This window comes from Poecilia latipinna, unplaced genomic scaffold (assembly GCF_001443285.1).
Source record: "Poecilia latipinna isolate Pla-1442-1.1 unplaced genomic scaffold, P_latipinna-1.0 Scaffold414, whole genome shotgun sequence".
Lineage (NCBI taxonomy): Eukaryota > Metazoa > Chordata > Actinopteri > Cyprinodontiformes > Poeciliidae > Poecilia > Poecilia latipinna.
Window position 1 is genome coordinate 229,351 of NW_015113030.1, and position 25,730 is coordinate 255,080.

At 37.8% G+C, this 25,730-nt stretch overlaps 4 protein-coding genes across 6 annotated transcripts in view; 3 read left to right on the forward strand and 1 right to left on the reverse strand.

Annotated features, from left to right (window-relative positions):
* The first annotated feature begins 3,336 nt into the window (after positions 1-3,336).
* Positions 3,337-6,690, forward strand: LOC106950655 (protein FAM180A-like). Its single transcript, XM_015037663.1, has 3 exons — positions 3,337-3,575; positions 5,793-5,890; positions 5,973-6,690. Exons 1-3 carry the CDS (start codon positions 3,497-3,499, stop codon positions 6,300-6,302), a joined length of 507 nt encoding a protein of 168 aa, XP_014893149.1. The 5' UTR covers positions 3,337-3,496; the 3' UTR covers positions 6,303-6,690.
* Positions 6,691-7,329: 639 nt separating this feature from the next.
* slc23a4 (solute carrier family 23 member 4) lies at positions 7,330-16,605 on the reverse strand. The gene is made up of 12 exons (XM_015037661.1): positions 15,404-16,605; positions 14,835-14,969; positions 13,903-14,060; positions 12,643-12,802; positions 11,342-11,523; positions 10,971-11,091; positions 10,730-10,886; positions 8,658-8,911; positions 8,423-8,587; positions 8,219-8,327; positions 8,053-8,148; positions 7,330-7,855 (listed from the first exon to the last, which is right to left on the reverse strand). The coding sequence occupies exons 1-12, from the start codon at positions 15,596-15,598 to the stop codon at positions 7,617-7,619; spliced, it is 1,971 nt and encodes a 656-aa protein (XP_014893147.1). The 5' UTR covers positions 15,599-16,605; the 3' UTR covers positions 7,330-7,616.
* LOC106950654 (aristaless-related homeobox protein) lies at positions 14,007-21,731 on the forward strand. The gene is made up of 7 exons (XM_015037662.1): positions 14,007-14,089; positions 17,230-17,282; positions 19,143-19,573; positions 19,665-19,718; positions 19,809-19,957; positions 21,237-21,350; positions 21,429-21,731. Exons 3-7 carry the CDS (start codon positions 19,345-19,347, stop codon positions 21,567-21,569), a joined length of 687 nt encoding a protein of 228 aa, XP_014893148.1. The 5' UTR covers positions 14,007-14,089; positions 17,230-17,282; positions 19,143-19,344; the 3' UTR covers positions 21,570-21,731.
* A 1,503-nt stretch (positions 21,732-23,234) lies between these two features.
* Positions 23,235-25,730, forward strand: part of LOC106950656 (protein bicaudal D homolog 1-like) — a 44,160-nt gene continuing 41,664 nt past the window's right edge. For 2 of the 3 annotated variants that reach the window (XM_015037666.1, XM_015037665.1), the window contains exon 1: positions 23,236-23,751. In XM_015037666.1, the coding sequence (XP_014893152.1) occupies positions 23,536-23,751 (216 nt within the window). In that variant the 5' untranslated portion in view covers positions 23,236-23,535. Of the gene's footprint in view, positions 23,752-25,730 lie in introns of all 3 variants that reach the window. The other variant, XM_015037664.1, reaches the window with a different exon arrangement.

The window sequence follows — 25,730 nt, forward strand, 5'->3', positions numbered from 1 at the left end:
TGTGAGGCAGTGTTTGGCTAATAGTATTTATTTATTTATTTATTTATTTATTTATTTATTTATTTATTTATTTGTCTAATTGGGACAGTGTGCATTCATAAAAAAATAACTTAAATGTATCCAATTCCGGACTATCCTGATTTCCAGTGTTTGTCTGCCTTCCAGATGTTTTAGCCCCTGAAGAAGCTACAAGAATAATAAATTACTCTCTAAAATACATTTTTGAAAAGCATAGTCTCAAGATAAAATGCATAAAATCATACACACTCTTTCCAGACTTTTTCACATTAAATTTCCATTTCCACGCACTCGGGTCTCACTGTTCAAGTCTGTGTTTTATTAAACATCTGAGTCCAACCAGTCCATATTCCACATGAATCTCCCACTTGGTGTAAAAAGCTCCATGAGTCTTTATTATTTATGATCTGTGTGTTGGCACGATTTCTGTCCAGAGAAAGAGAAACTGGAGGAATATGATGACACGTCTCAAACATAAATCAGGAACTCTCAACCTGAAAAAGTCTGAATGACAATCAAACTTTCCAGCTTGTAGAATATCACTTTTCATCATTATTTTAATCATTTCAAATGTATCTAAGTTAATAACTAATTATTTAATAAAAAAATACATATATATTATTAAAATTATAACTTATTTCATATTACTGATATGTATGATGAAATAATTTTACAAATAATAATAAATTATACATTTAATGAAACATTTTTTCATTAAAAATATTTAAAACTCATTTGGGTATTTGTTAAATTATTAATGATGCGTAACTTCAAATTATACGGTAAACATTCTAAAAGCTGCAGTGACGTCTGACATGCTGTGATCTCACATTAACAGTTTGACTGTAAAACAACTGATACCAGAACAACATGTCACTAAAAAGGAAAAACAGAAATTATATTTTATTTATGGGCGTTTCTTCCTCTGCAAAGTGTTCAGGATCATCTCACAGTAACATCCTTATTTATTTGACATTTAGAAAAATCTTTTCTAGCTTCTAATCTCTGAGGCTTGTTGGTTTTACAGAGTTAATGTGACTCTTTGTTCAGTTTTACAGTAAAATAAGAGAAGGGAAATAAAATGAGTTTTATGTGGTTCCATGTTGGGTACAGTAAATATTCCTGACGTCAGTTTTTTGTTGGAGAGGAAAAGTTGTGCCAAACGGTGAACAAAGCGGCTGTCTGGGTTCTGCAGATGTTTTTGATTCTGAGGCATCAAATAAATTGAAATAATAACTAAGATTTTCCTTTATGAGGTTTTCAGCTTCATTTTTCTAATTATGGGAAATAACTAGCATGACTTAGGAGACATAATCCTGATATAATTATGCTTTGATAAGCTGAAAAAATATACAAAATATGTTTAATTTGTTTTTATGTTCGTCATTACTGTATTTACTTTTAGATTTAATAATAAATGAACTATTATGTGTATTTATTTGTTTTTTGGTTAATGTTTTCAGGGGCTTTCCAGAATATTGATGTTTTTATTGTTTGTCTGGTATTTTCTAATTTGTTTTTGTGGGCACTTATAATTTATTGTAGCTGCCTAACAATTATTATTATTATTTATTTACTGTACCATGTTTTATGTTTGATGCTTGTTTGTTTTTATTTCAATAAAGCATTTTCAAATCCAGCGTTTATGAAAGAATAAAAAAGCTGCTGTTGAAAGAAAGTGAAAAGAAGTTTGTTGTTTGGTTCAAAAAGATGCAGACAGAAATATGAGACAAAGAAGAGCTAAAACCAGAAGTTTACATTCACTGAATACAAAGATACGACACTTTCTTCTCACCGACTGAAGTCAGTGCAGACCAAACGTCTCCTGTTTTATTTCTATTTGCTAAAAACAGAAAACCTACAGAGAACATTTTGTAGAGATTTTTGTTGTAACTCTTCTTGAATTCAGGAATTTGCATAAATTTGCTCAGAATCAAGTTTTTTTTTTTAGTTTCTTTCCTCCAGCTTCTCACAGCAGTTAACTGAAGTTCTGGTCCATTCATCTGGACAGAACCAGTGGAACCGGGTCACACATCTTTTTAGATACGCTCACAGTTTCTCAGTAGGGTTCTGGTCAGAGCTTTGTGAAGGACACAGACATTTACTTTATTGTCCTTAAACCTCGGGTCGGTTTTTAACCCAAACCTTTACTTCCTGCTGATGTCTTCGGACGTTGCTTCAACGTTTCTGCATAATGTTCTTTCCCTAATGATGCATCTGTTTCAGGAAGTGCACCAGTTCCTCCTGCAGCAAAACGATCCCACATCATGATGCTGCAGGGTTTGTTGCTCCAGATGTACCGATGGTCATCATGTCCACATTGTCCCACGTCAGTCCCGTCAGCCTGGAGGACGTGTCTCCAGAAATGAAGGTCTTTGTCTCTGTGCGTCTGCAAACGGCATTCTGGCTGTTTTATTCTTCCTCACTGAGCGGCTTTATGTCAGTACTGGACAGTTTCGCTGTGGGTAATGACTTCGTCTCAAAGTCACTGACTTTTGTTCTGGGTTCAATCTGCACATTTTGGACCAGAACCCGTCTCCTTCCGGAACGCCGTGACGGTCGGACGTTCCCATCATGTTTATGGTTGAACAGATGAACTTCAAGCATTTGGAAATTGTTGAGGTTTGTGGAGGAAAACCCTGATTTTGTATGTAAACTTCAGAATTCAAAGAAAGTTACAAAAAAATTATTGCTATGTTTTCTGGCTTTTTGTTGATTCTAACTGACCTGAAATGAGAAACATTTGGTCTGATTTAACTCCAGACAGATATTTATTTATTTATTTATTTATTTATTTATTTATTTATTTATAATGCTTATGTAAATTTTTGGTTCCAGGTTTTTCTAGATTTTTATTTGTAAAACATATTTGGGTAACTTGGTAAATGGATTGAATTTAAAGATCTGTAGTCACGGCAACCAAACTGCATTACACTGAACCACAAATGTTAAACCTAAGAATCATTTTTCCTGGACTTCACATACATACACACTTTGTATTGGCTGAAGATAGTTTTCCAAGACTTAACTGAGTTTCTTACATGCAAACAGCAGCTAAAAGTAACGTTTTAGTGACACTTTTATCTTTCTTTTTCACTACTGGATGTTAAATACAACATAAATTATTTATTCAGAGGAAAAGGAAAGTGTGTTACAAAGGTTACTAAAATAAACCAGAAGCAGGAGTTTGAACCTGAAACCATCTTAGTGTTAAAATGCAGCTGCAGAAACACAAAACAGAGAGAAATCAGATGTTCAGGGAAGAGAGAAAGAGAGAGAGAGAGAGAGAGAGAGAGAGAGAGAGAGAGAGAGAGAGAGAGAGTCTGAGGACAGCAGAGAAGAAAGTTTACTGGACGGTGAAACACGGAGCTGCTGGACTGGAGACACAGGAGACAAACTGAACCAGAGGACACAGAGTTTTCACCAACACCAAGACAAACTTCAGCCTGGTTTCCATCCTCAGGTAGATCTGGTTGCCATGGTTTCCTGGAGACTAGTGATGTTTGGACTTTTCTACTGCTTCATCAGGACCGATGTCACCAAGTCCCAGACGAAAGGTGAGATGGATTGTTGCTCAGCTATTAATAATAGAGAAAAATGGATGTTGTAGTTCTAAATTTTCTATCTGACTTTATGTCTTTTTAATTAAAATATATATATCTAGATATAAATATTATTGTTTTGTCTTTATGCAGTAAACTTTGCAGTTTGAAGTTTCCTCTTTAAGAAATTAAAACTTTCTCAGAATAAATGATAAGATCGGATCAGGTTAAGAACCAATTAAATCATTTTTATTAGATATCAGAGCCTCTAATCAATGTTTTGATTTCATGTGGCAGAATGTTTGTTTTAGTTTAGATTCCTTTTTGCTGCTGAATGAATGTAAATAGATATAATATATGAGCTCAACTGCAAAGATTGTAGTTTTTAACCTGTTCAGCCTCCAGGTTGGAGCAAAGTGTTTTTCTATTCGTTCGTCTTTCCAGAGTTTTTCTGATCATTCATGGAGCTTCTTCAGAAATGTGGATGCTGACATTAGCGTTAGCTGCTACTGTGGATGCTACATTATCGTTAGCATCTGTGCTGCAGCTACATGTTTAGCATTGAGATGCTATTTTAAGCTTAAACATTTTTACTGATAGGCTAACTGATTTTAGCACAACTTTAGCACAACAATAGTTTAATTAACCCCCAGAGGGCCAAGAGAAGTGGCTCTGTTAGCACTTGTGCATCATATTTACAGGTGTTCCGGAAACACGCAAATACAAAAGTTCCAGCCAGAACTTAAGTATGTAAAAGGGGAAAAGAGTGATGAATGGTGGTAGAATGCTTACCGTGTTAAAATCGATGTAACTAATTAATCAAAATGAAAGTTACAGTCCTATTCAATAATGATGTGAGTAACGCACCAAAGCCACTGACAAAAACTGTGACTGATGGGACATAAAATGTTATGAAGGAAAATCAGTCAGTAAATCCTGGTGAATTTTCAGCTGCTGAACATCTGAGTTCAGTCTGCGGCTCTGGGACCTTCTGACGTTTTCCACATAATCGCCTGCAGCCAGACGTGGCGGCCAGGCATGTGACGGTGCCCTCCATTTAGAGAGATTTATGAACGCCATTCCAGTTTATGATCTTCATCATGGCTGCTTATATTTTATTTTAAAGTATGCTTTACAGCAGCAAAGCCAGAAAACAACATGGATCCAAAACCGTTTCAGTTTCTTTCTTCATCCTCCAGATATAAAAGCCTTGAACTCAATAATCTTTTGAACATATGGCAACATAAAGTCTTTTCTTCATTGCTATGAATAATAAGTAGCAAAAGGTTTATTTGGCTCTTAAAAAATAGAGCAAATTCTGACTCATGATGAACCAGGTGTCAATCTCAGACTCCAGAAGTCAAACTTTTACCACTGACCCAGTGTAACAGGCAGTTTGGGAATCTGGAAATTGGCATTTTTGATTCGTATCTGTTAATTCAGACGAGATGATAACAGGAAGGCTGAGTGGATCGTGTTACATGATTTTTAAAGTTGGACCAACATGCAGCAGGAGCTTGATGATCAATGCTTAAGGTTTAATAATGAAAACAGAAACGTTACAGGAGACGAATAAGCAGAACAGCTTCGAACTAAATATTTAACTAACATGAAAACTCACTTGCTGATAAGAGGAAGTGAGCTGCCAAAATAAAAGCTGGGTCAGTTTTCAAACCTGTGCCATATTATTTAACCAATCCGTTGATCTTTTTCTCCACTGAGATCTTTGTTTATTCAGTTTTTTCCTTTTATCTGAATCTTTGCTTCACACTTTATAAAATGTGAAGAACCGCAGCAGCAGATCAGCTCCTCTTATTTTAAACTTAAGGTTTTAATCTTAAATCGTTTCCGTTGCTGCACATCCTGTTGTGATCGTTCTGTAACGTAAAGCCAGGAAAACTAAAACCATGCATTGCATGTTGAAATCATTTGGACTGTGTAATATTTTCCATGTGTTGCTCCTCCTTTGACTTTCCTTGTACCTTTGAGGTTTAGTGTCTGCAGACAGAATTTGTCTGTAAGGTCAGAGGTCAGAGTTTGAAGCTCATGACGTGCAGCAAAGCAGCAACCCTCCATTAAAGATAAAGTCGTTTTTTCATTTGACACAAAGATTTATCCACTTCTGAGAGTTTACAGCATTAATCCTGAACATGTGCATAGAGAAGTAAAGTTGATAGTGAAGCTAAGCTTATTTAAATATTCTTGTGCCTGTTATTTTATTTTTGCACAAAGTCCTGTTTCCTGCTGCAGCCAAAGTGAAAAGAGGATCTTCAGCAGCTGGAAATCCAACGTTCTACAAAACCATAAGTGATGCCCATTTGTTATATGAGGTGAATAAAATAAATATGACCCAGATGTATCTCTGAATGTGCATTTGTTGCATTTTTGCCCTTTCTTCTCTCTGTGTATCAGATCCTGATGGCCGGCATACGTTTTGAGCCCAGTGGGGAGTTTTCTGTCGACGATGCTGAACTTTCTTCGCTCCGTCAGACCAGAAATCTGAACTTCATCTGTGAGGAGATCGTTCCCAAGAAGCCAACAGAAGTGTTTGGGCTCATAGCTGAGCTGTCGGATCACAGCGCTTCACTGCATCAGGACGATTTTGAGCGACTCTTGATGACTTTGGTGTACACAACCCAGAAGATGATCAGCGCTGCTTCTGTTCACCAAAGAGAAATGTGGGCAGAGTCTTTTGTTGGTTTATACAAAGCTATAAAACGAGACCTGGCACGGACAAACTGAGTTCAGTGTTTAAGTTTAATGTACATCACTTTAAAATTCAATATTAGATGTTGCAACTGAAAGAAATGAGAATCAGAAATGAACTGAACAGAAATCAAAATGAAGAAATCACTGAAATATTCTCAGCAAAAGACGATTCAAGTGTGAAATCCCATATTTACATCATATTTACATCGGATATTTGATTTAGTAGCACCTGCATGTAACTGACATCTGAGACCAAAAACAGAACAACTTTAAATGAGTCACAACAAAACAAAGTGAAAATAATATGCAAATATGAGAGAAAAATATCTGAAAACTTTAATAAGCGTGTCCATGTTGGATTCATTTTAATCTCTTGTAATTAAGGATCCACTGTAAATAATAAACCATCTTGGATTTCAAAGCAAAGCACCACTGGATTAAATATCTTTCCAAACATGTATTCCGCAGCAGCAGGTCAGTAGACGTGTTTCTCTCCTCTTTTACCAATTTAAGTTTCTGATCACTGTTAAAACGTGAGAAGCAGAAACTTTTCTCTGCATGCCAACAGTTATGTTTACATTTTTACAAATCCTGCCACAGATTTTTTTTAATTCAGCTTTTGCTTTGTTCATGTAGATATAAAACATCGTCCTGGAGGTTCATCACAATCAGCCTAGGCTGCGTTCAAACAGCAGGCGATACGACCCAAATCTGATTTATTTATTTTATTATTTTTTTTATTTTTGTACGGCAGTCTGAATGTCCTAATTCCAATCTTTTGAAAAACTGATCTGTTTCACTTCCATATGTGGAACTAAATGGCATCAGATAGTTTTTACAGTCTGCTGTCTGAAGCCTTACGTCAAACTTTATCTGACTTTTACGTCACTGATGTGAGACGTGTGTCATAAAGCAGCAGCAGAAGAAGCCAGACGGTAAATCTGGATGTAAATAATGGCTGAAAATGATAATAATGACTCCTGGTCCGGCTCCACATCCTGCTGTGAAAACATCAGATGTGGGTCGCATTCGCCTGCTGTTGCATATTTCTGAACTTTGTCCAGTCAAAGTATCTTAGCCCTGCAGTCGCTTTTTTATTTCTAAGAAATGGCAGAGATTACGTTTTTACTTCTTCATGTCCTTCTTTTCAGAATTCACCACTTGATTTCATCTAAAATTCAATGTAGCAGTTAAACATGATGTGAAATGAAAGATGAATTGTTATGTAATAAGATCCAAACTCTGTTGCTACAGTACACCGTCTCTGAGATGTTACAGAGTCTGAGCTGCCTCTGGTGGTGTGTTTGGAAAATCCCAAATGACGGCACCGTGACGTGGAACCGCGGCTCACAACCCAACTCCGATCATGATCTGACCCGGGTCTGGAGTTCCCAGCGGCTGCTTGGGATCCAGGGAGCTGGACAGGCCCGGCGGGCAGAACGGGACGTAGCGCAGCCAGGAGAACGAGGACAGGTAGGAGGACAGGCCAAATGGGAGGTTGTAAACCTGTCCGGTCTCCAGAGTTTCACACGAATCGTCTTCATGAGCTTTGTTCCAGGCCAGGATGCCGCGCTCCTGCTTCGATCCTGCAGGAAACAAAGAAAACACAGGAAGAGCCATTTCATTTAGAACAACAATATCTTCTTAGGAAAACACTTTTGTTACTCAAAATATTATTATTTTTGGCTTAAGGCTCCCACTGCCTTCCCATGCTGTGCAGCCCTGGGCAGAAAGCCCTTTGCCCCACTAGATCACTGAGGTTGTTGTTGATGTGTGAGAGCACCTGGGACGGTGTTGTCCAACACGAAGCCGAAGAAACCGCCAACAAACATGCTGGTTGTCAGAAGAACCTGCAGCATCTGGTCGAACTCTACCACACCTGGAAACAACGACGGTTTGATGTTTTTAAAAGCTAATTAATAATAAAGTAACACAAACTGATTACGTACCTGTAGCAATAGCTTTGGGATTCTTTAATATCCAGTTGGGAATGACCAAACCAGAGAACATGGAGAAGCCAAAAATGAAGATATTTCTGGATGAATTCATGTCTGCGTACTGAAAATATGAGCAGAAATCTCCCAGTCGGAACAGGATCGGAAATCTTTTAGAAGCTTTCAGGAAACTTCCCTGTTTTAGCTTAAGGTGTTTACCTGCAAATTAGAGACTCCTGCTGCACAGATGACACCAAACATGACCATGAACATGCCTCCAATCACCGGAGAGGGGATGGTTGCAAATACAGCTCCCATTTTACCAAGTATCCCCATGGCAACCATGAACAACCCGCTGGCCACTATGACCACGCGGCTCCCGACCTGCAAAGTCAGGAGATCCTGCTGATCCTGCTCTTTGAATCTGATGCGGTCTCACGGAGAAGGCTGTTACCTTGGTGATACCGAGCGCGCCGACGTTCTCGCTGTAGGAGGTGGTTCCATTTCCGGTTCCCCACGCTCCAGCCAGCAGGCAGCCGATTCCCTCGATGCCTATGCCGCGGTTGATGGCGTGTCTCGGTGGTGGCGGCGCTCCAGATAATCTTGCGCAGGCATGATAATCCCCAACAGACTCGATCATGGAGGAGATCACCCCGGCCAGGATCCCCACCACGCCGGCCAGGCTCACTGTGGGCTTCCCCCACTGCCCTGGGTTTGGTTTAAAGCAGAATGACAGAGAAAATGAGACTATGAGTAAATCATCACATAAACATCTTAAATATATTCCGTTTGATTATCTGCAGTTAAACACTAAACTAGCTCCTTTCACAAAGACTTCCCTGCTTTGAACAGTTTTTAATAGCCTTTGCTTTTTGGGATCTCATCATTATACTGTTGCTTTCAAAAGTTTACATTCCTGCTTATGGTAAATGTGAATAATACACATTAATCAGAAAGAAATGTCAAAAATACAAATTGATTCCATAAATTTGACATCTTTTTAAATACATTTTTAATATTCAGTCTCCTCTTCAGGTGACTCCTGAGATTTTTTTTTATCACATATGATACTGAACTTTGACTAGGCCAATTCAAAACTGTAATTTCCACCGAGAAACAGAATTCCTCTTCATTTTGAACGTTTAGGATCAAAACTCACTGATTATTTTTTTTTCCATCTGAAGAGAACTAACCTCAAATTATTGTGCTGCCTTCCTCATACTTCATTATAAACTCTACACCTCAGAGTTTTATCATTTATTTTATTAAACTGTTAGCTCATGGAATTGTGGTCCAAAGTTCAAATCAGGTTTCATCCAAGCACATGATTCTGCTAGAAGGTTTTAGGAGATTAAATCTGTGCCTGAATGTTTTATTTGAAATTCAAGGCTTCAGTATTGCAGCCATACTTCTTAGTTTTGACAGAAAATTGTTGATGCCTGAAAGTCATATTTTCACCATGTTACTCATTTATTTAGAAATATTACAGTTTCAAGTCAAATATTTAGTTAAAGCTAGATGTTTAGTTTGTGATGTAAATATTTAACTTCAAACTGGTTATTTAGCTAACATGTAAATTCACTAGGCGGAAGTTGACTACCCAAATAAAACACGGGTCTTGATGTCGGTTATTAACTCTGCCGCTCACCTCGTCATTGTTTCAGACATGCGCAGTTTCAGCTGGAAACATCGGATGAGTCGTTTTCCAGCAGGACAGACTTTTACCGATGGATGTGACTGACTGCAGCAATGCAGGAATTTACATGGAGGATCGTAAGACACAGCTTTTGTTTTTAGCAGTCCACTTCCGGTTATGGGCAAGCTCGCATTAGCATGTTAGCTAAATATTTAGCTCTGAGCTCTAAGCTAAAAGTTTAGCTTGTAGCTAAATATTTATTTTGCAGATTTAACATTTGGTTTTAAACTGTGACATTTATAAATGAATGAATAATGTGGTGAAAATGAACCCCATTTTCGGTGTCATGGTAGCTAATTAACAGATAATTGCTGTTAATTTTTGACTGTAGCAACAAACGGCACCCAATAAGTTTCTGTCCATCTTTTTTATAACTTTTGGAGAAACATCCAGTTTTGTTGATGTCACTGTTTTCATAGATCGTCTCCAGTTGATGCTTTTTGCATGCAGTCATATTCAGAATTAGAATAATGCATTCCAATAAGGCTCGTTTGCCAGATTAAAAATATCTTTTTAAAATAGCCTGAAAGTGAAAAATGTGTTTTGGGAGCGAATTAGTTTATACAACCAGGCTGTTGCAGCTTTTTCACATTTGCATTACATCCTCTAACAGATTTGTTAGTTTTTACATGAATTGCATAATATAAATGTTGCATTATTTTGTGGAAAAAAATTTAAAATCATGTAAAAGCTTCAATTTTATTTTTATTTTTTTATTTTTTTTACAGTCGCACACATCTCTGGCTTTAAATAGAAACATCTCCATTTTCCATGACTTTCAGATATATTGAGATATAAAATTAAAATCAGATATAATCTTAATGTCTTACCTGGATATGGGAAGGTAAACCAGGGAGCTTGGCTGATTACTTCCCCTTTTAGGTCTGTGCGTGCGAGGTAACCGTACTGCCCTGGTTCAGCAGGAAGAACATTATACGCCGTCAAGATGTAACAAATGAGCCAAGAAACTGTGATTCCCAACAAGACCTGAGAATTGAAACGGGCAACAACAGCAAAACAATCACAATTTACTCTATTTATAAAACATAAATCACTTCTTCAGTTACATACAGGGAGAATCTGAAAGATGTAGACTCGAGAAGTGTGAAGCTTTTTATCCTTGCTGTATGTAGGAAAGGGCATGGCTATGTGACGGAGGTACTGTGAAAACAGGATGATCAGGGCTGTGGTCCTGTGAGGCAGACAGAAGGAAAATTAGTCTGAAATTTAAACAAGATGGAGAAAACAGATTCTGAACAGAAAACTGTAACAGTCTTTCTTCGCATAAGGATCATCATTAAGGATAAGGCATCGATATTTTTTAATCTTGTTGAATTTGAATAAGAACCAGATTTAGAAAAACAGATTTCCTCAAAGAAATAAACAGTTTGGTGTGTTTTTTTTTTTCTTGTGTAAAAATACAAAATAGTCAAAGGAATTACATTGAAGAGATGCCCCAGTGGTTTCCAGCGCTGCTCCCAGCTGAATCAAACAGCGACAGGCCAATGAGAGCGATAGTGGGAGCAATGGTGAGGGGTCCAATGAAGCGCATGAAGAGGCCGATGAGGCCAGAAAATCCAACAAACACCTGGAAGAGGGAGCCCACAATGATGGAGCCCTGCAGCTAGAGACAGAAACATCACAGCTATTAGGCATCAATCATTATACTCAAACTAAACAAACAACGGAACTTAATTTGAAAAAAGGAGGAAAAAATCTGATGTTTTATTTTCTAAGAATAAAATATTATAAATGTATGATTCACGTTCGTCTTTGTTTTTGTAATACTCATGTCTCCCACAAGAGGGAGTGTCGTGAACCTGTACTAAGAGAAATGAACAGTAGAAGCCTTGAAACAACAATTCCCCACCTCGTTATTTAAGACATTTTGTTAGGATATTTTCAGTCTATAAATATATAAAAAATTATTATAAATTAAATTATATAATTTAAGAGTTTTTATTTCTATCTGACAGCACATTGGCTGGTTATTGCTGAAACCAAAACCCTAAAAATACATAAAATAATCACAATGACTAAAGTCTACAACAAAAAACAAAATAATGATTATAATGAAAAATTACAATTCCTTGAGACTGAGAAAAAAGTCAAAGTTTTAATATATTTAGCTTGCTAACTAAACATATTTAGTTTGGAGCTAAATATTAGTTCCAACTTGAATATTTAGCTAAGTAGCTAAATATTTTGTGGTTAGACTGAATATTTAGCCTGCTGGCTAATTATTTAGATAACTAAATATTTAGCCAGTAAGCTAAATATATTTGTTTGTATAAGTATTTAACCTCAAACTAATAATTTAGCTTGCTCACTGGAGCTAAATGGGTTATAAAGTTTGAAAACTGTGACATTTAGAAATGTATGAATAACAGCGAAAATGTGACTTTCAAAAATGAATTCCCTTTTTTTCCTATGACAGGCTAAATAACTCAAAATATTGCTGTTAATCTTTGCATTCCAAATTTCACAACATTAATAAAACCCTGAGCATTTCTGTGCACAGCTGCCATGGCTTGTGCTAAACCCAGTTTATTTTTCAGAACATTACAAAAAGTGTTTGGTTTCTCTTTGTTTGCTAAATTTGGAGGTAAAACCCAGTGGAGTCATGTGACCAGCTGTTAGTTTAATTCAATTCAATTAAAAAACACTGTGTTGATCCCAGAGGAAAATAAAACAGGAGATCCGACCTTTGCTTTAAATGATTAAATGCTCACAGTTTACTTACAGCTCTCATCCGACTCTGCCACACTTCTATGAACTCTGTGGACGAAGTGTTGACTGAGCTGGCGTTTTGGGTCCAGGCAGGACACGTAAATTCTGGCATGGAGAGCATCGCCATGGAGGGAGCCAGCAGCGTGAACGTGCCGCCTTGAAGAATGGGCAGCCTGGAGGCAAAGATGGCCAAGTGGTTAATGTAAGCAAAATGCTACTAAAGTCTGAGATCATTTAGATTTATTCATAAACAGGAAATTTAAACCTACAGTCTCCATCTGCTGCATATGTGAACAGTTAATTCAGATCATGTGAAGCTAGAGAGTGACTCTAGCTTCTCTAGTGACTCTCCTATTAGACACACAGACTCGAGGTTAAGTGGGTTAAAACAATGAGCTGCTAATGATTTTCTCTGTGCTGCTCACTATCTGCCATACACATCCGACTTTCCAGTGAAGCATGTAAATCAGCATCATGCAGGAAGTTATTGGAGGAGAAAATGGCTGCAGATGTTTGCTTTGGGAAAGAAAAACTTGAGCTTGTTGAAGGTGATGTTTTCCTGCCAGCTCATGCCTGAATGTTTAGGAAAGGACAAGAAAGCATCAGTGGTGCTAAGCCAGGAGAATGCGGGTTTTAGCAGAAACCAGATTCCGGACATAATGAGATGGAAATTCCTTGACTAATCCAGCTGTGACGACGGGATTCAGGAAGGCTGAGCTGCAGCGCTCAGAGCTGAAATCACATTTTAAATCTGTGGGTTTCAAAGACAAAAACAGCTTTTACACCAGATTTAATGTCACCTTAACTCTGCATAACTAACACAGGGTCCTCACTTCTGCTACACAGCATGAAAAGGTCAAAGATTTCTCCAGTTTTTGCTTTTCTAGCACATTGAAATGTTTCAGATCATCAAACAAATTCAGAAATACAAAAGGCTGGTTTCAGAAAACCCATTTCTAAACCACTCAGACGATGTGTGGAGAAGCTGAGAACTGGTAGTTTTAGGTTCTTTGTTCAGCTGCTGTGTTTGAGTTTAAGGCAACAAACTGATAACTGGATGTTTTCCTTCAGGATTTTCTGCAAGGGAGCACAATTCATGGTTCCAACAATAACAGAAAGTTGTTCAGATATAAAAGAAGCAAAGTAATCCCAGACCATGACACTGCCACTACCATGCTTGGCTGTAGCTGTGATGTTCTGTTTGCTGGCAGTAAATCCATGCTAATAGTCCGTCCTCAGCAGGTAGCCAGATCCTTCTGGTATCAGTTCCTACCTGATGCCGAAGGTGACCTGCAGCAAGGTGCAGAGTCCAGACACGAAGAAGATGGTGCTGATGAGGTAGCTCTGAGTGAGGCCGTCATGCTGCAGACACAGGCCCTGCGACAGGATGAGGGGGATGGCGATGATGCCGCCAAAGGCAGTCAAACAGTGCTACAGGAACACAGGAGGGACATTTAAAAGTAAGCATGGAGGAGAAAACAGTTTGACTTTTAATGCATGAATTCATTTAGTACTGAAATGATTAATAATGATAAATCAGTGAAATTTAACAAATTTAGTATCGATTAATTGCTAACTGGAGTACAGACTATAAAAATTATAATTTGCTGAAAGAACAACACAAGTAGAGCAGTAATTAAGCCAAAACTGTAAAAAAGTATACATTTAGTTTTTAAGATATTAAAGAAATACTATTCATAACTCCTCTAGTGGCAGTTTTAGCTTCGACTGGTTCAAATTCTGTAAAAAAAAAAAATCCAATTCAGTAACTTTTGATCAGTTGATTCATAAAATAATCACCAGATGATCGCTACACTGTTCTGATGTCCAGCAGAATAAAATGAGCTTTTCACCTTTTAGCCGCAGATGCCTCCTTTACTTCGCTGAAGGAATGTTACTGTTGAGTTTTATGAAACAAAATGTTTATTTTCTTATTTTAAAAATTATTCGCATCTTTCAATGCATCTATAAAAAAGATTAAGTGGTTAAATGAAAAATCTGCAGAATGTGGTAAATGTTTTATCTGATTAATCAACTAATCATCAGAATATTCTACTAGAATAATGGTTAGTTGCAGCCCTAAACTTATTGAAACATAAACTAAGAACCTGAATCAAATCCTGCCTCTCTTGTTTACGTTGTTATGTAACTCTGGACTCCATGTTGCATGAAAACTGACGGCTTCCAAAGCTTTTCCTGACAAACCTGAGTGCCTAAGAGGATGGAGAGGTACCAGGGCGGGACGTCTGTCACGCAGTAAGCCAGTTTGTTCGTGTCTTCATCGATAGACGAGTCCAGATCTTCTCCTCTTTCTGGCAGATCACAGAAACGTCCTTCCAGCTTCAGTTCCACAGACAGACACAGGAAGACGTCAGAAAAAGGCAAAAGTTTGGACACAAAACGCCCCCAAACATTCCCGTTTTCAGAAATTATTACAGAAAATTTAAATCAAATGTTTCTTCTTTATGACAGAAATTAATTTTTTCATTTGTTTAGACCTGAGGCAGTGAAGTAACAAAGAACCTGTAGAACTTGGGTCCTGCAAATTCAATGAGGGGAAAAACTGCTTTGGCTTTTACTTCCAGCTTTAAGGCAGAAAAATGCAAATTTATAAATTGATTTTTGTATTTTCTTCAGTTCCAGCTGTTGACAGCATGTAAAGCCAACACGTTTAACCAGATCAAATAAGGAAAGAAGTTCATCCCCAGATTTCCAGATATGTCATTTTTAGTAAAGCTTGTTCTTATCAAATAAAAGCAAAGCATTAAACTCACCGCAAAGGCATAGTTGTTGAGTCCATTGCTCTCCTTCTCTGAGGTCATGTCAGCTTCAACCTGCTGGCTCAGGTTTAGTTTCCTGAAGTTTGAGAAGAAACAGAAAGAGGAGAAAGCCAGACAAAAGGAAGCGTCTGGGAGGCGGGAGCGCGGGCGGGGTGGACAGCCTGCTAAGAAAAAGCTAATTTCAGACATGGGACTGCAGCTCGTGCTGACTGAAATGGGTCCAACCGAGCGCTCATGTGAACCGAATTACAACAGTAGCAGCAGCTGACCAACCAGCTTCTGGCAGGCTGGAGATCTTCTGTCCTTTTCACTGTAAAACAAACTAATCTCATAAGAGGAAACCTTTGAGGCCAGAATCTCTGCAGCCTGGCTCCTGTTCTCGCCTCCTTTCAGGATTATTGCTGTTATTTTGCTGCTTTTGGGGGTAAATTTGTTCCACTTTGAGTAAATCTTGTTTTTAGCATTTTGTATTGGTTGGTTGTGAGTTTTCCTCAAACTGCTCCAGTTTCCTTCTAATTTTAACAACACATTTTTGTGTTTGTGACTATCACGTGCTGGCAAAGTATCACACAACACAAGGCTTGTTCATGAGCCGCTGTAAGTCATAACTTCATTTCCCAATTTACCGTACCTCTCCATTTCCCTCCAAATGCCATTAGCTTCAATTACATTATTAGTGTAAATTGAGAGTTTGATAGCAGCCCACATCTACCTAGTTAAAGTCCAGAAGGAAGAAAGTTACTGTCACACTTCTGGCATGAACATCTCTGCAGTTTTCAATACTGAACACCTCACCTCATAAGACTGACTGCTTGAAGACACTTATGTGCACAAAACAGAAATAAACTGTGGGTATGCAGCAAATAGCATTTCACTCCAAACTTGAAGTTTATAATAACAGGTGCAAATGATTCAACAATACCGCTTAATGTAGCAGAGATGTGAAAAAACAACAGATTGTCTTCTTCAGCTTCATTATACTAAAAAGTAGCAGATAAAGCTGCCAAAATTCAGCTTTTTCTGTATGTTTTTACTCTGGACATGACTGTCGGCACCAATGGTTCTCCTGAACGATGACGACATGAACAGAATAGTTTTTAGAAATTAGAAATCACATGCAGCTCACAACCTGCAGCAGCAACGCAACCTAATTTAAATAAAGTTACTGGGAGAAAAGAGGATAAATCTGCAGCTAGTAATCCTTCTAACATCAGCCTGTGAAAATCTGGAGAATATTTTCCGGATTAACAGATTATTTGGATAGCAAAAGGTGCTTAATAGGAGATTATTTTTACAGGATTTAAAGGTGAAGCTAAAACTGCAACTTGATTTTTGGGAAGAACAGATTTACAGAAAAAGATTTATTATTATTATTATTAAATGCAAAGCATTTTTTTCTTTTTGTAGTTTTGGCTTCATTATTGTTTTGAGTTTGTTGGGGTTTTTCAGCAAATTACATTTCTTTCAAGCATGTATTATAATATTATTATTATTTCAATAATTGATTAATAACAATTAATGTGATTAATCATTTCAGTCCTAAAATATGCAGGATGAATGTTGAGAAACAAAGCAAACATATTAAGTGTGGATTTGACACGTTTCCATAACGCAGCTGAATGAATCATTGTATTTATTTTACTGACAGAGTGAGAAAAAATTATACATGAAGAAAAGTTGGAACATTCAATGTGAAAAATAAAACGTTTTCTGAGTGGGAAATTGAAACTAAAAGTTAAAATTATATGGAAAATACTATACTTGTTTTTGCTTTTTGTTGAGAATTGCATCTTATTTTGTTAAATGTTAAAACTCTTCAGGAAGCAGAGCCTGGTCTCATCTCCTAATCACCACATGAAATTCTCCTGCTGAGGTAATTTCTCCTTTATTTCCGCCGTTTCTCGTTGGGAAATGTCCCTTGTTGCCTCCCGTCCTGCCGGTCGGCAGCTATTGTTTTGGGATCTCTGTAAAGAATCCATTTGGTTTATGAATCCGCCTCAGACAGCTGAGTCATTTCCAGTGGATCAGCAGGGCTGATCGTTCACATGTCGGTCCGGCCGCCGCTTTCAGTTTGTCTCATTAAAGGAATCTCCTGTTTTTATGCTCTTTTAAGGATTTAACGCTGGAACAGTGAAGCAAGAGTTCAATCAGCTGAACTCAGAAACAATGCAGGAAGTGTTCAGACCCACAGGAGACTCAAACGGGACTAAAACATTTTAAAGTCTCAACCAGGATCATTTCATTTAAAAGATAAAGCTTCTGATTGTTTTTAAAGAAATAAATCTCCATATCATAAACTGGTTAATAGAATTTCTTAACCAATTTGTTGCTTTAGCTCGTTAGTTAAATTTAAACTTGCTGTTAATGATAATGTTATTATTCGTGTAGATTATATTGTTGCTTCCTGTTGTTTCTCTGCTGCTCATGACTCCCCAGTCTGCATACAGACCTGAATCACATTGTTAGACCAACAGCCTTTCTGTTGAGAGTAATAAGCATTTAGTTGTTTAATTAATAATTATTTGGATTCCTAAATAAATGTTTTAAAATATTTTTAGGTTCAATATTCTGAGGAAATTTGTTGAGCAGATTATCAAAATACTTTGATTAAACTTTGACCCTGAAGACTGGAAACATTTCTTACTAATGCTGTTTTTCCAGACGTAGCATAAACTAATATTTAATATCATTCATGCATTTTTACCTCAGTTTCTCAAATTATGGTACAAGTTCCTCTGGGGATACTTGACCTGCCTTTTTGCGGTCATCAACTATTCACAAGATAATTATGAAGCCAATAGACAGGAGCTAACACCAGAAAACACCTAAAAGAGTAAGCCATGTTTAATTATTTGATTCATTTAGGCAACAGGAAAATTCAACGTGTTTTAAATGATGAAACACAAAACAAACGAAAAAGGAGGCACTGCACTGGCAGAATAAAGGAAAGGGATGAAAAGTTGTAATATTAAACTAATAAGTTCCAGTGATTATTAATCAAAGGCAGCTAAGCAGCCTTTAGTTTAAAGGAGCTCAGTGTTTTAGCAGATTTGCTGTTTTCTGGAAGTTTATTCCAGATTAGAGGAGCATAAATTATTTTGCCATGTTTGGTTCTGATTCTGGGAATCAGATTAGAACCAGAAAACCCAACAGGTCTGGAAGGTTGATACAACTTCTGATTTATTTATTTTTTTTAGTTAGACTTTAGTGAAGACTCTGTTGCAGTTATCAGTGGGTTCAGAGTTACCTGGCGATGTTATGTAGAGCTGTGTATTATCTGTGTAATTATGGTAACTAATCTGAAGTAAAACACATTTAGAATGATGCTTTGGAACAGAAAATCCGTTTTGGAAAAGTCTTGTTGGTTCTTGGATAGACTGACTGTATGGAAAGGTTGAGAGGAGCTGCCGGCGCAGGCCACTAGAGGGAGACAAATTCCTCAATCAATGGTCTTTTTTTAACGTGATGAGATTCTCCTGAGTTTCTGAATGGAAGAGAACAGAAGGTGCAACAAGGCCAAAGTGATAAACATTACCTGTGCAGTAAACCAGGTGATAAGAAAGAGAACCAAACGTGTTTAATAGTTGAATATTATCCAGGTTTCAGACCAGATGCATAGCTTGTACATGATTTTTCTGCAGTTTGTTCTACAGAGTAAGAAGTTCTGATTCCTCTGATTTGACATCAAATCTATACGAGTTCTGTCACTAATTGGTACATGTTGATTTTTAAGGGTTTCCTGGAAATATTCTGTTGTGCTCTGATGCTCCACCTCCATGCTGACCATGTGATGCGGGTCAAACATAGACTGCCAGTGGAGGGAGGAAACCACATTGTCTTCCTGTGACGGAGTGAACACTGCAGAATCTGTTTACCTTCACAGCTTCTGATACTGGAGACACACTGAGAGGATTTCTGATCAGTTTTTACCTATAATGACAAGCCTGCTGGTGGTGGGAGATAAACTGTTGAATATGTGGACAAAAGGAGAGAGAGAAAAACAATCCTGTGCGGATGAAGAGAAGGAATCACAGCAGCACAAACACATTTCCCATTCAATTGAAGAAATACTAAGAAGACCGATCAGAAAAGAGGAAAGAGTTTATCGAAACTGGTCTGTTATTCAAGATAACACTGAGGTACATAACCAGCTCTCTTACACAGGTAAGGTTTTAAATATCCCATTAATTAACAGTTTGATTTAAAATGTAGCCAGAAAATAAGTTTTCCCGTTAAAGCTTGTCACTGTTCATAGATTCCTCACAGAAAAATCATGAAGAATCTCCAACATCTGCCACAGAAACCAAAAGTGAGTATTTATTAACTTAACAGAGACACCTTTGTAAATGTGGCATTTCTTTAACAAGCAAAGAGATATTAAGAAATTGTTCACCTGCAGATCAGAAGAGGAAAAGGCAAACCAGGGTGACGTTCACGCCGTTCCAGGTTCAGGAGCTGGAGGCGGTTTTCCAGCAGACTCACTATCCAGACGTCAACACCAGGGACGAGCTGGCCGGCCGCCTGCAGCTGACGGAGGGACGAATACAGGTACAACACCTGCTTCTGTGGGTTCATGGCCAGAAGGATGCAAACGACTCCAAATAATGATATCTATATGTAAACAGTCATATTTATATTATAAATTATATTGTCCTTTTCAATGAGGCTCATTCATCAAATTAACCTGTAGGAAATAACAACCTTTTAATTCATCTCATATTTCTCAATAAAAAAATATTTTTTATTGGTCTAATTAAATAATAATAAACCTTTATTTCCTGATAAAATGTAGCCAATATCATTTAGAAATAAGAAATAAATTAAATAATCAAGTTAAGAGTAATATTCTAATCTTAAATGTTTGCATTGGATGTAAGCAAAAATAATTAGCAGAAATAAAAACTCATAAATCTTAATGTAAATAGTAATTTATTCAGAAAAGTATGTTAAGAAAACTAATCAGCAGAGGTGAGCACTGCCAACTTAAAGGTTAGCTGCGCTAAAAATAAACAGTTCTGCTAATGCTAAAGCGCTACATAAACATGATATCTGACACAAACTAATGCTAAAGAACTAATTTAAGTTACAAACTACAACCTTTGAGCACCAGATTAACTTAGACATGCGTAACATATCCCATAATGCCCTTTTGTATTTATCCTTGCTAATTGTTCTCTATTGTCTGTATTTTATTTTGTTCCTGTAGGTTTCTTGTTTGAAATAAAGTTAACAGGGTTAAAAAAGAGAGAAAGGAAGCTGCTTTGTATATAGACTTCACCCTCTTCAAAATAAGAGCATGAATGTAAATGGCTAATTATTTTTAAAATTCTTAACAGTCGATAACAAAAACGTTTTCACAGATGTCAAGATTTGTTCAACTGAAAGTTTATGAAACAGTAAATTAGTGCTTTAGGATTTATCCAGAAAATTTAATTTCAGGAAAACTAAGTAAGTTAAATGTTTTCATAGTTAGCAAAAGTGTTAAAGCGCTAAGCTAAAATTAGCTCTGCTATTAGCGCACTAGCGGAAATATGCCTGTACAAACAGATTGCTTAACTGAAGTAAAATTGTAATAATTGTTGAATAATTTATGTTTTGGTAACATGGCATAAAAACAAAATGGAATTTTTTAAACTTAAATGCACTGTTTGTTTTTTTTATCGCTGCTAATTTCACTGAAACCGGTCGTAAACGGCTTGTTGACCTTGATGGAGGCAATTCAGCGCGTCTCTTAAGCTCTTTTCCTTGTAATGGCTTTAACTACACCTTTGTTACATCGTTTTGCAGATTTCATGTCCCAATAAAACAGAATTTTATTGTGCTTCAGATTTGGTTCCAGAACCGCAGAGCAAAGTGGAGAAAGTCAGAAACACTGAAGGAAATCGAGGTGATGACCAGGCAGCGGATATGTTCAGCTACTCATCCTCCGATTTATTATGAGGTACTGCGACTCGTTTTCCAGGTTGCAGGTTGTTTTCAGGTTGTAAAATCACTGGGAAATATTTAATTTCATTTCCAGGAGCCGCCTCTTGACCCGATGCACTGGCTGACCTGCTGGACACCTGAACCGTCCAGGCTGTTTTTCAGAGCCACTCCAACACAAGGCAGCACACACAGCTACAGGACTCTCTGCTCCGACCTGTACGGGACAGAACGATAGCCCCTCTCATTATCTCACAATGTTCACAGTTTTAAAAATCTTTTTTATATAAAATGTAAATGTGGAGTTTTGAACCAGGCTCTGTGAAATTTAACCTTAATTCTCTTAACATTGTGTGCTGCGCATGCAACTAAAAACATTTTGCATTTTCCAATAAACTGAATTTCTGAAATGATTTTTGCATTTTCTTTAAATTTTGCAGATAAATCTGTGTACAGATTAAGTTTTGAAAGCAGCTGTACTCTACATGTCTCTGACCAGAAACCGCTGTGTTGTTATGGACGACAGCATTTAGCCTTTTTCATGACGCCACACTTCCTTGTGAAAGATAAGATAGGCCCAAGTCATGAAAAGTTCATCTGCTTGACTTTCTGACAACCTCTCCTTATCTTAATTTGGACTTGTAAGACAAGGTTAATCGCAGGTCAGCTCATTTATTTGGAGGGCTTGTCAAATCAGTCCAAAGGCAAAAAAAAATCACCTAGTGGAATATCTTTACAACTAGGAGCTCACATGTTAATGCTGGAAAACTTCTGCTTCTTTAAACCGTATTCTCTACAAATGCTACTTTGTTTTAGAAAGTCAGGCTTAAAAAAAGTTTCTGCTTGTGCAACGATCTAAACAGTTCTTATTTCAGCTTTATGTAAATAATTACAAGTCCTCAGAAAGATAGCAAAACACCACCTTGCAGATCAATTCAACAACTGATTTGATGGAACCAGAACTGATTACAGGTTTATGAGAACGGCTCAACTTTTCACCCCGGCCGTATCTTCTGTTTACTGCCTGAGTGAGAAATTTATTACTGCTTCACAGAGTTAAGGAGGACAGAAATAGTTGGCAGGGAGCAGCACAAAAAACCTTGACCACTGTTGTATAACTGCAAATTATCACAATGAGGGCTTTATAATTAATTAGTGATAATTGTCAGACATCAAATGCTCTGATTTTTAAAAGCAAAAATAAAACATGTGGCTGTAGAAATTATTTTATAGTTTCTCATATTTTACCTGACTTTGCCATTTTTTACAGTGCCACTGTTTCTCCTGTTTTCTTTTTTATAATTTGCTGCAAAGTACTTTGACACCAGAGTGAGAAACATCGATTTGTGCAGCAGAAACTTTTCATCTGAACTGAAGAAAACACAGAAAAATAGAAAAAAAGTCCTCAAATATACCAAACCCAAAATATGTTTATGGGACAAAAATCTAATTTCTTATTCATCCCATAGGAGGAATGTGTTAAATTAAAAAATACAAGTAACACATAAAGAATAAGACAAAAAGAATACACTAAACAAAAAATAGCATGAATTTATAAATAAGAACATGAATGGGATCAGCTTTAATTTTAAATATAAATAACAGTGGCGTAAAAATGTTCTTTCTCTGATCATCAAATAATTTTCTAATGAAGAAAAACAACAAGCAGTTTTTAGATGATGAGTTAAAGTAACGTCGGAAAAGCTGTTGAATATAAACCAAACTGAGGAAATATAACCTGTTATTAACTGGGATTCGTCATATTTTGTCATTTCAACTGTCACTACTTACATTTATATGAGTGACTGTGGAGAAGGGGTGTGAATACTTTAGGGCTGCCAGACAAACTGTGCTGTGTCTTAAAGTAACCAAAAGGTGGCGCCCTTCAACCCATGAATAAGCAAAAATGACACCATCCGTTTAGTTGAGTGTCATCAACACTGACCTTGTTTTAGGAAGGTTTCATTTCATAGTTATTCATTTTTGATACTATATAGAGCAGCTAACATGTTGTGATTTCCTTCCCGGATATTTCCTGTCCTCTGCTTCCTCTCAGAGGAAGAGGAGGAGGAGGAAGAGGAGGGCGGACACTCAGCATCCTCCAGCCTCCGCCCGCCTCTCTGGCTCTGCCTCCATCCGACACGGCGCTGGATCAGACCTGCAGGGGGGTGGGGGGCAGAAAAACACACTGCGGAAAGAGGGCGATGGCCGCCGGTGGAGGATGCGGGGAATCGGTGGATCAGTACCGGGCCGAGGTGGAGAGGCTCACGCAGGAGCTGGCCGAGGCCAACCGGGAGAAGATCCGGGCTGCGGAGTGCGGGCTGGCCGTCCTGGAGGAGAACCAGGCGCTGAAACAGAAATATGCAGAGCTGGAAACCGACCAGGAGACCCTCCGGAAGGAGCTGGAGCAGCTACAGGAGGTAAGGCTCCGGAGCGGGAGCGTTTGGACCCGCGGGGACGGGAGCGCAGTGCGGTCAGCTGCTGGTAAACTTGTGAGCGAATCATCTGGGAGGGTCTGCCCTCCGGGAAGGGAAAAATAATTGGGCCGGTTATCTAATCTGATCTAATCTATGACTGGAAACTGGAAATCCTTCCAACTGAACAGAGATAAAATTGTTGGAAGATGATAGTTTATAAGCTGCACAGTCTGAAGCCTGCAGGCCTAGTTCAAACCCAAACTCCCAATAAATAATACATCCTGTAGGAATCTGGAACCTCTGCTGGGATCTCTCATCTTAATATCTACACTTTTAAATTAATTTCACAGATTTCGCAGGCATACTTACTAAACTGCTGGATGAGGTTTTATGGAGATAAAACCAAAACATGAGAACATGTAAAGTCCAAGATTTCAGAATCTGTCATCCTGGAGCCAAAGTGGCTGAAGAAGTTCTGTTGGACTGATTATACATTTGGTCCATTTGCATCATGGATCTGTACAGCAATGAGACGCTGATGCTAGTAGGATTGAGCTCAAGGTTATGGAGAACCACTAAGACGAGACGAAGCATTTCTGTTCAGCTGAACTTTGTAGAAAAACCTTCTGCATGTTTGTCTCCTCCAGATCTGAACATCTACTGACCACCATGTTTAACCAGCTTCCATGTCTCCACAGCATGATGCTGCCACCATCTGCACAGTGTTAGTTAGCCTCAACGCATCCCGTTTAGCTCATTATAGCATCTGCGTCTTAAAGGGGCAGTATTATGGGTTTTCCAGGCATCTTATAACACAATCAGCTAATTTGTTATAAAAATGCTGTGTATGAAACATAGCTTAAAATAAATTTCACTTTGGAATTTAATGCCTTGAAATTGGGCCTCTGTCTCTTTAAGAAGCTGCTGCTCTTTCTGACATGTCGTCTCAACAGTGTCCGTCCATTATGCCATTTACAATTGTTCTTAGGAGCGTTGGGCGGAGACTGCTTCATATGATAAAGTCAGAAATTTTAATCTTATCCTTAGTTTAGGTAAGATTAAAACTAAAAATAGTTTTAATCTTAAAACTTAGCCAGGTTGTAACAATTGGGGGCTCGTCCAGGATTTGAACCTTCTTGGACCTTTTGTTGTCCCTAATATTTAAGAATAAAATTAGATTTGTATGTTTTCCTCGTGCTTCTTTTAGTCAAATTTTAGTTGCTTCTAATCTTTTTTGACCTTTGTGTACTTGGACTAAGACGCCGGAGAGCAGGTGATTAGGAGACATGTTTATTTGTCCCAGACGGTTCTTTTTTATGGTTACATGCTGAGCACTGGAGGATGAAGACATTAAATATGTATCTCTGAGCTTTTTCTGTGTGACATTCTTGCACAGCTGCCTCTCTGCATTAAAAAATCATGATGGCATCTTTTGCTCAGCTTGTGCAGTATTTCAGGCAGCACTTAGCAGGTTACATCATGCAGATGTCATCCTAGGTACATTCATGCTTGTAAAGTTAAGCTGAGGAGGCAACCTGACTCACCTTCTGGATAATATCTGATAGTTTTGGATTATTGTTGGCTGGCTGACAGAAAGTTGAAGGGTGCTGGAGATCGGTGTGGCCTGGTTACCAACAGAAAGTTTATTTAGTGAAACGCTGATTGACCATCGCTTTCTGTAGAGTATCATTCCCCCCTCCCTCACTTGTTGCTGTGTGGCGTCAGCTGGCTGAAAGAAAGCTTCTGGATTTTCCCTTAATCTCAAATAATGTTCCTGTTTTTTATGAAAAATGCAGGAAAACACCACAGCCCTGGAGCACCAAGTTAGTTCTGACATTATGATTCACCAATTCTATAATACCTTTGGATATTGTATTTATGTTTGTTTGCTCTCTCCTGTCTTATTAATGTATATTTCTTGCTTTAATTAAAGTTATCAGGGAAAAAGAGACAGAAGGTGAGGAGAGGAAATGGAACTGCTG

Bases quoted from the DNA above. Each gene is read 5' to 3' on its own strand.
- slc23a4 (XM_015037661.1), bottom strand. From the start codon at position 15,598: ATGTCTGAAATTAGCTTTTTCTTAGCAGGCTGTCCACCCCGCCCGCGC. The intron at 14,970-15,403 runs GTGAGTTTAATG...GTGGAACTGAAG, and splicing joins TCAACAACTATGCCTTTGCG to CTGGAAGGACGTTTCTGTGA. The intron at 11,524-12,642 runs GTAAGTAAACTG...TTCTGTCTCTAG, and splicing joins GGCAGAGTCGGATGAGAGCT to CTGCAGGGCTCCATCATTGT.
- LOC106950655 (XM_015037663.1), top strand. From the start codon at position 3,497: ATGGTTTCCTGGAGACTAGTGATGTTTGGACTTTTCTACTGCTTCATC. The intron at 3,576-5,792 runs GTGAGATGGATT...TTTTGCACAAAG, and splicing joins CACCAAGTCCCAGACGAAAG to TCCTGTTTCCTGCTGCAGCC. The intron at 5,891-5,972 runs GTGAATAAAATA...TCTGTGTATCAG, and splicing joins ATGCCCATTTGTTATATGAG to ATCCTGATGGCCGGCATACG.
- LOC106950654 (XM_015037662.1), top strand. From the start codon at position 19,345: ATGACAAGCCTGCTGGTGGTGGGAGATAAACTGTTGAATATGTGGACA. The intron at 19,574-19,664 runs GTAAGGTTTTAA...CACTGTTCATAG, and splicing joins TAACCAGCTCTCTTACACAG to ATTCCTCACAGAAAAATCAT. The intron at 21,351-21,428 runs GTACTGCGACTC...TTTCATTTCCAG, and splicing joins ATCCTCCGATTTATTATGAG to GAGCCGCCTCTTGACCCGAT.